The sequence below is a fragment of the Tenrec ecaudatus genome, chromosome X (genome assembly GCF_050624435.1).
Source record: "Tenrec ecaudatus isolate mTenEca1 chromosome X, mTenEca1.hap1, whole genome shotgun sequence".
In the NCBI taxonomy this organism is placed as follows: Eukaryota; Metazoa; Chordata; class Mammalia; order Afrosoricida; family Tenrecidae; genus Tenrec; species Tenrec ecaudatus.
The window spans coordinates 149,595,755-149,610,662 of record NC_134548.1 but is presented as its reverse complement, the minus strand read 5'-3'; the positions used below and the strand labels follow the sequence as shown (position 1 = coordinate 149,610,662).

At 42.2% G+C, this 14,908-nt stretch overlaps 1 protein-coding gene across 4 annotated transcripts in view; it reads right to left on the bottom strand.

Moving 5' to 3' along the window:
- Window positions 1–14,908, bottom strand: part of PHF6 (PHD finger protein 6) — an 80,860-nt gene that overhangs the window by 26,202 nt on the left and 39,750 nt on the right. For 3 of the 4 annotated variants that reach the window (XM_075539590.1, XM_075539587.1, XM_075539589.1), the window contains exons 10-11: window positions 14,237–14,366; window positions 10,533–13,902 (exon numbers count right to left, since the gene is read on the bottom strand). In XM_075539590.1, the coding sequence (XP_075395705.1) occupies window positions 14,237–14,366 (130 nt within the window). In that variant the 3' untranslated portion in view covers window positions 10,533–13,902. Of the gene's footprint in view, window positions 1–10,532; window positions 13,903–14,236; window positions 14,367–14,908 lie in introns of those variants that run through there. The other variant, XM_075539588.1, reaches the window with a different exon arrangement.

Sequence of the window (14,908 nt, the reverse complement as noted above, 5' to 3'; positions counted from 1 at the left end):
TAGGGCTTCCGGTGTGGCCACCAAGGTCTTGGTTCTTTTTGACCAGACATATCCTAGCTAGGGGGTGTCCAAAGATCGCTAAAATGTGAGGCCAATCTTCGGTCAGCATTACACTTTTGACAAGGGAACACATTGCAAACGGACGTAGCTAACTGGAGCGCTTGCAACATCACAGCCACAGCTGCCCGATGCCACGTGACGTTAATAACTGGTCTCCCCCTTCCTTCAGTTTTCATGTTACGTGATGTAGTTAAACTTATTTAAATAAAACTTGTTTGCAGAAACAAACAAACAAACCAAAAAAAGTGAAGAGGTGGAGTTTAGCCTGTTAATCAGGTAGCAGCTTGATGACCTCATTGGGAGGCTCTATTGAGATCAATAGTTCTCTGGATGGGACACACACAGAGACTCTCCTTGCGAGACATTCCTGCTGACAAGCCAGATGGAGCTACACCAATGTAGCCAGAGCCCTAGAGCTGGAGGAACACATGGAGACCTACACCAGCGCTGAGATGCTTCCACTGCCACTGGATCCACAGGACTTTCAACCCACTGGCCTGTGATCTTCCTGCACTCATCATCAGTGTATGTATTTCATGAGTCTGAAGAGGAACTTATAGACTGGTATTGGTCATATGGACGAAGGCTAATATCAGACTTATGGACTTGCTCTGGACTGGGATGTTTACTCAATGTACAATTGCTCTTTTTGCATATTATTTTTTTAATTAATAAATATTTTTATTGGGGCTCATACAACTCTTATCACAATCCATACATACGTTAATTGAGTAAAGCACCCTTATACATTTGTTGCCCTCGTCATTCTTTTTTTTCTTTTTTTACATTTTATTAGGGACTCACACAACTCTCATCACAATCCATACATATACACACATCAATTGTATAAAGCACATCCACACATTCCCCGCCCCAATCATTCTCAAAGCATTCGCTCTCCACTTAAGCCCTTTGCATCAGGTCCTCTTTTATTTTCCCCTTCCCTCCCCGCTCCCCCCTTCCAATGTGCCCTTGGTAATTTATACATCATTATTTTGTCATATCTTGCCCTATCCGGAATCTCGCCCCCCACTTCTCTGCCGTCCTTCTCCCAGTGAGGAGGTCACACGTGGACCCCTGTAATTAGTTCCCCCTTTCCAACCCACTCACCCTCTGCTCTCCCAGCATCGCCCCTCACACCCCTGGTCCTGAAGGTATCATCCACCCTGGATTCCCTGTGCCTCCAGCACCCATATGCACCAGTGTACAACCTCTGCCCTATCCAGCCCTGCAAGGTAGAATTCGGATCATGGTAGTTGGGGGGAGTGTACTTTTTTATGTACGAGTGTCTATAAATTTGTTTCTTTAGTCTACCCAGACTAATGCCCACCTTATGAGACACAGAACTGCTCCTATGGGGTTTCTAAAATAGTAAACCTTTACTGAAGCAGATGGCTTTGTCTTTCTCCCATGGAGTGATAAGTGAGCTTGAACCACCAATCTCTCAGTTAATAGTCCAATGCTTAACCCACTGCACCACCAAGACCTCCTGAAGGAGTGGTTCATGATACGGAAATGAAGGTCATTGAGTTTTGAGGAGAAAAACTGTGTTTCAAGTTTTGTGTCAACTTTTCTAGAAAGTGGCCTACACAGCAATCCATGGAAGGTGATGACCTTCATCATGAAATGCTCCAAAAGCCCGACAGTAGAGGCTGCCTGAAGCCTGCTTTTCCTGCTTTGCTTCTTTCCAGGGGAGAAAGGATCTCCACCCAGCCTTTTTCTTGTTACCCTCTCTCGGGACATGCTTCTACCTTCCACTCCCCAGGTGTCCATGGGATAGGTTGAAATATGTTTAAACATGTCTTGGAAGGGCTATTCGCAAGAATGCTGTATTGGATGGAGGGCAATGCCAAGGTGCCAGCTATGATTAGCAAACTTTCAGAAACTGCTTGTTTTTGTATGTGCATGCTTGCTGTGTAACCAAGGACACATGGAAGCTGGGTGCAATGATTGCTTCCTGGAAATAGGAATACCAAATATAGACTGTAAGCCTATTGGGTTTAAGGATCAGGAACATTTGGAAATCAGCCCAGGTAGAATTGCCTGCTTCACCTCAGAAACCAAAGTTAACCACTGCCTCGATGCCGCCAGCAGTTCTAAGTGAAAAAAAGAGCTCTCAAGTGGATTCATCCTCTTTTGATGGCCTTCCTCAAGGATTTCATTATTTAACACATATGAAAAAAAAAGAAAAGTGGAAGGGAATACAAATGAAAGTTGGACTCATAGCAAGAGGTTCTTGCTAACATTATACAGTGTGACAGGACTGTCTTGTTCTCCCGGATCTCCCAAGGTTTCTGCCGTTGACAGGGTGCAGTTACCATTTTTCTAGAGCTATTTCAGTGGGAAAGATGTGGCTTTTCCTTCTCTGATAGTTTCTGCCCGGAAGTTTTCACAGGTCTTAGTGTACATCTGACTGGATTTTCTATAAAGAAAATTGTTGCTTTGTTATGTTAGACATAGCTCAGCACAAAATGTGATTTTGGAGGATTAGTGGAAAATCTAATTTTCCTGCACCATCAATTCATACTCAACTACATTCCATTGATTGGTAATCTAGAAACTTCCAGGCTGACCAACAGCCTACTTGAGAATCTGTGTGATTGTGACCAGTCACTCCTTTTCAGACATGCAAGTAAATATTGTTTGAAATTGCTAAATGAAAACAAGCCTTTTTCTCACCCAATGAGGAAAGAGTATCTAGATGAATCAAGTTTATTTTCCCCCCTGTTTCTGATCGGCCATAGCTTTTTTCCATACAAGGTCTAAACCACCTGCTGAAAAGGGAAAGGTTCTAATGGTTTTATCTTGTCCTGACAGCATTGACTGGTTGTTAGCCACAGTCACTGTTTGGGAAGTAAGAACCAGCTTAGGGCAGATAAAGATCACAGAGGTGTTTCAGCAAAACAGTACATGATCCCTTCAAGTGGATTGAGTAAGCCGCATATGACCCTGCACACAAAGACGCAGGTCCATCTGGCGACAAGGGACAGCTATGAGTAATTTGTTCCCTTACCAGAAGATATGGCCTGGCCAATTACCATATATAATAGAGTACAAGCCAACCTGACCAGAATATCAGCCAAAGCACCTAATTTTACCACAAAAAAACTGCATTAAAAATGTGTTGAAAAACTCGGCTTATCCACAAGTATATACAAAAGCAAAATTTGACTTCAATCAGTATACAAATGAAACCATGTCTGGTTTCACTTCTGCAACTTTAGCTGAAGATGGTATTTGTACAAGCACAGAAAAATAGGAGTGAAGAATTCCAGTTCACCCAGACACTGAAATCCCATGGGAAATAGGATTGTAGGGCTACCTTGTAACATTATGTCCAAAAGAAATACCGTATATACTCTTGTAGAAGCCGAATTTTTCAGCACCCAAAAATGTGCTGAAAAACTGGGGTTCGGCTTATACATGGGTCAGTGGTACCCCAGCGAGGTGTAACATCTTGAGTGTGAATGCAGTTCCTCCGCTGTTCATTCAAAGCCCTGCTGACACTGCAGGGCTTTGAATGTTTGTTTACTCACATCTAACCAATCAGAGCCGTCCTATGATGTGGACATCTCCAATTTGTGGAAATATCCGTAGTGATTCACTTACTCTGGCAGCTGAACTGGTAAGGACATGTCTGTGGCTGCGCTCCGTCTCTCCCCTCTGGTCTCTGCATTAATTCACATACTGCATTTCCCACCCTAGGCTTATACTCGAGTCAATCAGTTTTTCTGGTTTCCCAGGAAATAATTAGGTACCTTGGCTTATACTCGGGTTGGCTTATATTCGAGTATATATGGTATACTAGATGTGTACAAAGGCATTTCCAAAGACAGGTAAGTCTTCTGGTCATTCAGACAGTCGATTAGGGAGGGTTTCTTGTTTTCTTTTGTGTATCTTATCCTTGAAGACATTTTATAGTCACTTGGGCGTTTAGAGAGCAAACTGGTTTTCCATTCTGCAATTCATACACATTTTCTTATAGTGATATTGATTGCAATCTCCACAATGTAAAAAGCCTCTTCCCACTTCCCCTCTGGGCTTACAGTGTCCATTCATCTTTCTTTCCTATCCCCAAGCTTTGTCCTTGGTTAAATGATGCCCTTTTGATCTCAAATGGTTCATAATCCTAAGGTGTGTACATCTCCCTAATGTCATTGTTCCTCTTACAGACCTGTTTGTTGTTTTGGCTGAAAACTGAGGCAGAGGGGGCAAGTTCAATTCCAGGGCTGAACTAAGGGACATCCACCAGCCGCTAGCTGACCAATAAGCCTGTTTGTTTGTTTTTTGGCTGTCAAAATAGTGTTTATTGATTTAGGGGAAAAATACTGTCTTTGAAAAGTACCCTTTTTCCGTGCTTTTTTAAAAAGCATATACCTCATTCATCCACACAGCAGAAACATTCTAAAGGAGAACTCCAAAGTATTTATGGTTTTTCTTTTTTTTTCTTTTTTTATCATTTTATTGGGGGCTAGTACAGCTCTTATCACAATCCATCCGTTCGTCCATTGTGTCCCGCACATTTGAATGTATGGCTTTGCATTCACTTGGCCCCACAACCTAAGCATTGCAGCCGCTCTCTCACTGTTGCCTCTGCGAAGGTAGAGGTAGCCTTCCCTTGGAGGGCTCACTGTTATGACTGTCCCAACTCTTGGGGAGATCTGAACTGTGCCATCTCGATCGTCTGATTCCTTTTTGACAGGACTTCAGAAACGAGAACTTAACATCTTTCAAATATTTGGTAACTCTCTGCAGTGTTTCTACCATGAGATAAGCCTAGTCTTTTTTATGATTGAATTTTAGGCCATATTGGGTTTTTTTTCTCCCGCTAATGGAACATGATCTCTGAGTCTTTTAGTTTTATACAATACTCATATCCAATGAAACCTGTGAATGTTGGAAGTTTCCTTATGCAGAAACCTGTCAGAGAAGGAAAAGACAACCAGTTTCCACTAAAATGAGCAATAGAAACGGCTTCTGACCAAAGGTGGAAAACTTTTGAGGCCCAGATCCACAAGGCAGAACTGTCTAGTTCCAGTTCTCAGGGGTTTCGCCACCTGTCTTTTAAAACAAGGATGGAAAATCCATGTCACGTAAACTTCATGATTCAGGTTTTTACTAAATTCCCACGGTGATTTAACCACCACACTGATTGAAGTCCAGAGCATCTTCATCATCCTTCAAGAAGCCCAAGGTCAATTGCTCCCCCATACCTTCCTTCCCCCCCGCCCTGGCTGTCACTCTTGGGATTTGCCTATACTTGGCCACTCCATGGAAATGAAATACTTCAGAGATGACGGGACCTCGCCCATCGGGTTACTACTCATCATGAGGGATCTTTGAAAAATAATAAATAATTTTATCGGGGGCTCTTAGAACTATCAGATGTACAAAGCACATTTGTACATATGCTGCCATCATCATTTCCAAACATTTCCTTTCTACTTGTGCCCTTGGTATCAGCTCTTGTTCCCTCCCTCGTGTACTCTTGAACATTTATAAATTATTATTTTCATCTTACCCCAACTGCTGCTGTCTCCCTTCACCCATGTTTCTGCTGTTTGTCCTCCTGCCTGGGGGTGGGGGGGGGAATGTGTGTGTACATCAATCAATGTAAATAGTTCCCTCTTTCTCCCAGCAGGGGTTGATCTGTCCTGGAGCTCTATCTGTACTAGTGCACATGCGCTGGTTTAACTAGATTTCTAAGGTAGAACTGGAGTTGTGATAGTAGCAAGGGTGGGGGTGGGGGGAAGCATTAAAGAACTAGAGCAGTGGCTCTCAACCTTCCTAATGCCCCGACCCTTTAATACAGTTCCTCATGTGTGGGTACCACCCCCAAACACAAAATTATTTTTGTTGCTACTTCATCACTGTTATTTGCTACTCTTATGAATTGGGTGACCCCTGTGAAAGAGTCGTTGGACCTCCCCACCCACCCAAAAAAGGGGGTTGCGACCCACAGGTTGAGAACTGCTGAACTAGAGGAGTATCATGTTTCGTCAGTGCTATACGGCATTCTGGCTGGCTTTTCCTCTTCCTTGTGACCCATCTGTGAGAGGACATCCAACTATCAACAGATGGGCCTTGGGTCTCCATTCTGACTCCTCTTATTGGCATTGAAATGGTTCTTTGTTTTGGGTCTTCTGATGTCTGACAACTACAACAGATCCCATTGACATCTCATGATCACACGTGCTGGTGTGTTTCTTGCAGGTGGGCTTTGTTGCTTCCCTGTTACATGGCTGCTTGTTTAACTTCAAGCCTTTAAGACCCCAGATGCTATATCTTGTAATAACTGGGTGGACACCATTAGCTTTCTTCACCGCATTTGCTATGCATCAATTATGTCTTCAGCAATCTGTCAGGATGGTGAGCATCATGGAATGCCAGGTTGTTAGAACAAAGTGCACTTGCATTTAGGTAAGGTGACCAGATTTTAACATTGGTAAAGTGAGACACCAGCGAAATACCATTGATAAACTCATATCCTGGCGAAATAGCCACATGGCAGCTGAAAACCGTATACCCTAGCTTGTCGTGCATTCTTTCCAAAAATCAGGACTTTTAAAAAACACCACGGGACACGGGAAAAATTGTTAAAAATCAGGACTGTCCTGCCAAAAGCGGGACTTCTGGTCACCTTATCAAGTCAGTAGTTTCAATATATTAAAATAGCTTGAAATAATCAGTACAATTTTAGAACATCTGATTTTTAGAATACTCTGATACAGCAAACTTTTTATATCTTTGGTATAGTTCACGTTATAGCAGCTCAGCCACACGGAGGAAGCCATTGTCCGTGTTAACAGTTTCCCCGGCTCCTGACCCTCCCTGGAGAGTCTATTTCTCTGCATCTCATCTCCAAGATTCCCACCTCTAGCAGGGTTTGTGGTTGCATGTGTACCCTGTATGTGTCTACTTGTGAGCTCCTTGTCAACTGGCAGTGGCTCTGTCTCCCTACCACACCATCCACCCTGCACCGTAACACATGTGTAGCAGAGGGGTGCCGGCAAAAGTATAATTTGGGTACTTGCAGACCTCTTGCCTTTTAAGAACCACCTAGGTCTGGTTGACTGACTTCATTATACTGATCATATGTAGGTTGTGTCTGCTCCAGTGTGACGTTATTAAATATCACTGGAGCTGGCGAAGAGTATTGAAAGTACCATGGGTGGGACTGCCAAAAGAACAAACAAATCTGGCTTTAAGGTACAGCCAGAAGGCACTTTAGAGGCAAAGATGTCGAGACTTTGACTCCCATACTTTGGACATGTCATCAGGCGAGACCAGTCACTGGAGAAGGCCATGTTTGGTAAAGTGGAGGGGGAGAGAAAAAGAAGGCCCTCAATAAGATAAACTGACACAGTAGCTGCAACAATGGGCTCAAATATAAGTATAATTGTGAGGGTCGCACAGGATCGAGTGGTATTTCTGTTGTGTGCAGGATCACTCGCTATAGGTCGCAACAGACTCAATGGCCCCTAACAAGTACCTGGTGGCGTTGTGGGTTATGGTGGGATGCTGACCTCAAGGTCAGTAGTTCAAAATCGCCAGCCATTCTTTGGGAGGAAAACAAGGCTTTCTCTTCCCATAGTTAATCTCTACAGTTCAGGGAGAGCAGCCTGCATGACCAGCCCACATGGGGGCAAACCAAGAGGGGAGTGCCACAGACCAGCAATGGAAGCAACGATATGAAGTCCCCGAGGAATATCGATAGACAACTGGCAGGGCGGGAAGGGGGAGGAGGGAGGGAAACACTAGGCACCTCATCTGAACTGGTTGGGGGATATTCACAAGGAGGCTGTATAGAAAGATAAAGGTGTGATTGGTTGGGGAGTGGAGCCCTAGACAGCTACTGCCTTGACTGCAGGAAAAGTAATGGGGTCTTGCAGAAGGTATGCCAGTAGGACTGAAAGAATTTAAGTGCTGTTAAGTAAACAGGTCCTGGGAGACCCAGGGGAATGGACCCATGGATTTTATCAGGGTCTGCTCACTTTTTAACAGATATAATCATCTACTCGGGGTCACATTAATTAGACATAGAACTATATGTATTCCCCCCACCCTTTCTCTTTTGGTGTTTATCTATATAAGATAGGCAGGATAAACAACCCTAAAATGGCAAAGGTTGGGGGAGGGGGGCATGGGAGGGTAGCAATTAGCATATAATGACAGGGATAGGGGAATAGCTGGGGATGTAAAATGGAAGATGAGAGAAGCGTGTAGCATTCCTGGTTGTGTTTGATCAATTGAAATGTATCCAAAAGTTATCACTGTGAGGTGAACAATTGGTAAACATGATAGTGGGTGTGGTAGTCACCTAATCTGGTGTCAGTTTAATGATTAAGAATATAAGGGAGGAGTCTAGGCTGTAAATCTGAAGATAGCCAATGAGACTTCTGTGTGCCCTGGCCGTCTCCTAAGAATTCTGGAAAATCTGGTACTTCCTCCTTGGAGCTGGAAGACACCTCTCTCTCTGCTATTCCCTGGGAGACATTGCAGAAGAAAGCCACATGGATGCAACCAGACCTCTGAAGCCGGAGAAGCCACAGTGAGAAACCTGCCGGCCGAGATCTTACAGCACCACTGGACCCAAAGACTTTCTACCCACTGGCTTGTGATCGTCCTGCATTTGGCTTCATTGCATGTGTTTCATGAGTGTGAGGAGAACTTTATAGATCAGTATCGGACATATGGGCTAATATCAGACTTATGGCCTTGGACTGGACTGGGTTGGGATGTTTTCTGTGTGCAATTCCTCTTGTATATAAACATCTTTTTAATTTTTTTGGCAAAAAGAGTTTATTTGCTGGCTAGAAGCCCAGCATCCAAAAGGGAATCGGAAATATCTTTCTTATAAACATGTGTCTATGGATTTGTTTCTCTTGTCTGCCCAGACTACCACAGTGGGGCAGGAGGAAAGAAAGGAGAAATAGAGGAAAGAATAAGAAAGTAAAAGTGTGGGTACACTAGTGGGAGTAGCAGTATCATGAGGGTAGAGAGATTGCCAGGGAGGGGGAGAAACCATCACAAGGTTGGATATATAGGTCCCCACCCTAAAGGGAAAAATAACAGATATGTGTGAAGGGAGACGACAGTATAAGATACAAAATAATACTAACAATGTATAATTGATCAAGGATTCATGAGGGTGGGAGAGGGGGAGAAGAGGTGCTTATACCAAGGGCTCAAATAGAAAACGTTTTGGAAATGATGATGGCAACATATGTACAAATATGCTTGATACAACTGATGTATGGAATGTTACAAGAGCTATAAGGGCCCCCAATGATTTTGTCTATACAGGTATATAGATACATATATTCATAAATAAAGATGGTGTATTTGTCTCTCTATACACACACACACAAAACAAGGAAGCAGGTGAACTATGGGCCTCTACTTAAATTTTACCTCAGTACACGAACAGTTTGTTAATAATCTGTCATTCTGTGATGCTCACCTTCCCACCATGATTGCTGAAGATAAACATGGGTGCATAAGCAAATGTGAAGAAAGCTGATGGTACCTGGCTATTAAAATACATAGTGTCTGGGGTCTTAAGGGCTTGAAGTTAAAAAAAGCAGCCACCTAGCATGGAAGCAAGAAAGCCCACATGGAAGCAGCACAGCAGCTTGTGTGAACATGAGATGTCAATGCGAATAGGAATCAGAAAACCAAAACAAGCCATCAGATTGATGTGAAGGAGCATAGGCAATGTGGAAACCCAAAACCTACCTGTAAGATAATTGGACAGTACCTCACAAAAGGGCCACACGGAAGGAATGTTATATCCAGGGTACAGTACAGCACTGTTGAAACACAGTATTCTTTAATATTTCCTCCCTCCTACTATTATGGTCTTAGTTTCACCTCATTAATCTTGTGAGACCTGTGTATATACATTTGGATAATTAAGGTCATTCGATGCATGAAATCCAGGATAGATAAAACCTTCAGAAATAGTAATGGGAGTAATGACTTCCTGAGGGTATGAGAAAGGGTATGTGTGTAGGGGTGGTGTGAATTCACAGCAATGACTGTATAACCCTACTTCAGGGAGACAAATAACAGAATTGTCGGTGAATGGATCATTCGGTGGTGTAAGATGCGGCACAATAATAATAATGGTTCCTGAGGGGTAGGGCGAGGGAGGGAGGGGATAAGGGGAGCTGATATCAAAGAGTTCAAGAAGAAAATGTATTGAAAATGATGGTGGTAGCAACTGTACAATTATGCTTGATCTATTTGCTTTATGGGTTGTTATAATATCTGTAAGAGTTCCCAATTATTAAAAAAAAGTTAATCTCAGAAGTCCAGAGGCAGTTTTACCCAGTCCTATAGGGTCACTGTGAGTTGGAATAAAATAAGGCTAAAATGTAACACAATTACTGTTATCAAGTGTCATTACTCAGGAGCGGTCACAAAAAAAGGCATACACTTATGAAAGTCATAACTCCTTTATTGAATGAAGAGTATATGCAAGAATACCAATAAAAGGAAACTAATACTACAAACTACAATTCTGAAAATAAAGCCAATATAACAGGAACCAAATATACAGAACATGAGAGGAATGTTTGATTTTGAACCATGATGCATTCCTTATCTTCACAATGAACCCAAATGTCCATCCAGCAAAATTATATGCCACGGTCTAACATGAGTGCTTTCTACAAAAGCAATAACACTCCAGGACAGTTTTCATTTTGCTTTGAGATATCGAAGATTCTCACATGTTTGTTAAAGTACACAGATTCTGAATCAACAGACCTACATAGCTCGGCAGTCTCTTAATATCTTGAGTAGCATGTACTCCCAAGGAAGTACAATCTATAATATGAAAAGCACTCATCTTTGGGTGTGTGGGGGGGAATTAAACAAAATTTTTTTTCTGTTGTGGGTTTTTAATAAATTGAGATGAAAGTAAAATTCACTTCCCCCTCCCCCAGGAACAATGAACTTTTATTAAAGTAGAGAAACTCAAGTCTATCCTTCTACTCTACAGAACATTTCTTACTAACATTTCTGGTAAGACAATAAATGCTCCAGATTAATCTTCAATATACGCTTGCAAAGATTACACTGTTAATATCAATAACAACAACAAAACAAAAAAGGGGGGGAAGAAAGAAAAGACGCTTTAAAATTTCAAGCTAAAATATGTGAAAAAGACAGTCATGGCAGTATTTTTTGAAATGATGTAAATGCTATATACTTATCAAATAATGTCATGCTTATTAAAACTACAGTTAAGGACTTAAGAGATGTACAGTAAATACACTGCTGAGGTACATTTGTCTAAATATCAATACCACAATGTAATTACTACCCAGTTGATGATGATGCTACTTGGGAACATAAGTACTGTACAATTTTTACATTGTAAGGCACTTTTACTCAGCATGTGACCAAAAATAAAAACGAGAATGATACAGAAACAAAACATTGGAAGTTTACACCAAAGATGACTTCTCATCTTTTTTTTTTTTTAACAAAAGTTATTAGCCAATCACACCACAGTGAGAGATAAAATAGGTAGCCAGCCACTTACCTAGCCAACCAAAAGGTAAAGTGCTATTCTGGTTGCTAGTGGCAGAGAAAGGGTTGAAGAAACCCCTACAAAGTCATATATTTCACTACATATAACAAATCCACCCACTGACAGCTATAGTATTTGAAAACTGGTATAGAATCATTGACGGGCCATTATTACCCCGGACACCTTCTACATTTTTCCTTACAACAAACAAACAAAAAAACCCATAATTACAGTAGTTGTCCATAAATGAAGGCGCTGCTATCCATGGGTAAGCTGATGGCACACAATGTATAAAAGATCTAGACACAGTGAGACAAGATTGAAAACCAGAATTTTCAAGCTGTCCTATGGAAATAAAGTACAGATCCTTTGGGGCAAGTCACATAGCTCGGTAAACACACATCTAGATCTGTCTTGCACTTCAAGTCATGATGAATTTAGACAATCACATACACACCAAAAAACCTTGATGGCATATTTCAAGCAAAAAGAAAACAGAGAGGGCAATCTACGACTACAGCTAGTTTCTTTCTCCTAAGAGTAACAATAAAAGATGGCTTTAAAAATAGAGCAGTCATGGAGCGCTTGGACTTAAGGAAATGTGTGAACAGACAACGGGACAGAGATGTGGTTAAGGGACTAACAGTTTTCACAAAAACTCAAGTCATTAATCCCTAAACCGAACCCACTGCGGGTAGGTCAATTCTGACTCCTAGCAACCCTAGAGGACACAGTAGAACTGCCTCCGACAGTTGTCCATCTTTACGGACGCCGCAGACCGCCATGGCATCCCCCAGTGGAGCCACTGGTGGCTTCATACCATTGACCTTTTGGTTAGCAATTGGGTGCTTCAACCACTGCGTCACCAGGACACTGTCAGTCATTAAGCACAGTGTAATTCTCTACCTGTTTCATTTTTTCAGACGTTTCTCTCTCCTGCAGAGTATCTTGGTGCAGAGTCACATCAGCATGTTGCTGTTTTGTATGCTAACTTGCTTCCATGCGGCCGGTTATTTAACAGTGCAGAAATCGGTATCTCTCTCCTCCACCTTGAGGGGCTGGGCTCCCATCAGGCAGTCCACAACTACCGGTTTTGGTTTTGCCATAAAGAAAAATCCCAATGTGCTTCAGCACGTATGTGGAAGAAAACATCCCGAGCTGGAAATGCCAGCGAGGACATCCTTTCTACAAAGCTGTGTTCTTAGGCTTTGATAAACAATTGCGAGTCTCTATGGTAAAACACCACCATGGTCTATCAGAAGAAAATAGCAAGGCATAAAAGCCTATATAGCAGATAACCAAAGCAGTGGAGCGAAAACATTAAAAAGTATTAAATAAAGGCTCCAAAATAGTGGTTATAAAATTCAAAATAAATACTGCTTTATGCCAAGATGGTTTGGTTTGGTTTCCTCCCATAAGCACAGGAGACCTCCTTACACACTTTGGGCCAACACGTGAAATGTTTCACACAACAGGGCACTTGAGAGGAATGGGTATCGGACTGGGGGATAGAGAGGGGAGGGGATGACAGTGTGCAGGGAGTGTTAACCCTTGAAATCTTAAAGAGGTTGAATTTGTTGTTGTCACTTGGAAAGATGCGATGATCCCCCTCCCCGCCCCGCCCCCAACCTGGCACTCTCTGTACAACATGGGAAGAAGTGGTGTACTGTCGAGCAGGTTTGGCATAAGCAGGAGCTCGAAGTTGAGAGCGGCCAGAGTGGAGTCCATGCTGGTCAATGAGAACTTGAACAGCAATCAAATGGAAAAAAACTTAACACACTGCCTGGAGGGCATTTTTCGCATGCGCTATCAGAGCCGGCAGAAAAAGTAAGGCTCTCTTCATTTGTAGCCATCAGTACTTGCGTGTGACAAGCACTTCACAAATTACCGTGTGGCCACCGGAGGCGTGTTTGCATTGTAAAGTCGAATTTGCTTAAGTTTTCCCTTGAGTATGAGGCCACTAAAACCGTCTAAACAGCACAACTTTGTTCGGTCCATATAGCCAGCTTACTTCGTTTCCATGTCTGAAATGGTGACATTGTACATGGATGGGGTTAATAGTGTTTCACTTGCTTCCCCAAAACTGCACACTACTGCTAAGTAATATCCACATGTCAAATGCTGCCACCTAGTGGAGGTTCACAGAACAAACAGGACATTTGTAGGCAGTTCAGTAAAGGATCTAAGAGAGCTGGGCAGTACAAAGTTACAAACCCTTTTGATTTTAGAAAACAGTGAAAAAAGAATAGTAGTTATAGATGTCTTATTCATTCCCAGTTTTCTAACTCTGTCCCATGAACCTGTTCAAAAGATGATAAGAAAATGTAAAATACGATGCTTGAGAGGAAAAAACAATAAATATGTTATTGAGGAGTGAGAATATCTTATTGATTTTACTTAAAACTACATTTACTGATAAAGTAGATAACCTCGTGTTACTATTACCAAATCAGCTAGCTAAAACAAATAAAACAAAAAAAAACCCCAAACTAGGCAAGGCTACACAATCCTCTGCATTCTAATAACATGCTCTTAACTAATTAGCTACTAAAGGCTCGCTGCACACCACCATGTCAACACCGATTAATGTGCATGGTATTCTGACAACAGATCTAATATAATTAACGTTCATACCTAATTTCCATTAAGTTGCTGCTGAGTTAGTTGCTGCTGATCAATTTCTACTTTTCCACGACTTTTACTCTCTCGTTCTTCATCTTCTTCATCCCGCTCATCATTTCCGCTATGGTTTTTACAATATAGTCTGTGAGGAGGAAAGACAAAAGCCTCAAGATGTTGTAGTCATCATTGATGAGCTCACGATTACATCACCATTAGTGGATGCTGGCCCATTTCCAATATGGGTCCCCTCATTCCCACTTACAACCAGTTCACAATTAAGCATAGGGCTACAGTCAATGCAAGTTTGTCTGACATAAAATCTCTGGCTTAAGGTTATAGTTAAATGATTACATAGACCCGAAGAGAAAGCAATTCCTCACTTTGCCCCAGATAGAAAGCAAAGTTGGCAAGCACTTTGAAAGTGTTAACTTTCAGGTATACCAACCAAAGCCTACCTCACTGCCATCAAGTTGATTCCAACTCAGGGGTCCTCAAACTTTTTAAACAGGGGACCAGTTCTCTGTCCCTCAGACCCATTGGATGGCCAGACTATAGTTAAAAAAACAAACCATGAACACATTCCTACGCACACTGCACATATCTTATTTTGAAGTCAAAAAACAAATGGGGCAAAAACACCCAGCAGGCCGGATAACTGTCCTTGGCGGGCAGTAGTTTGAGGAC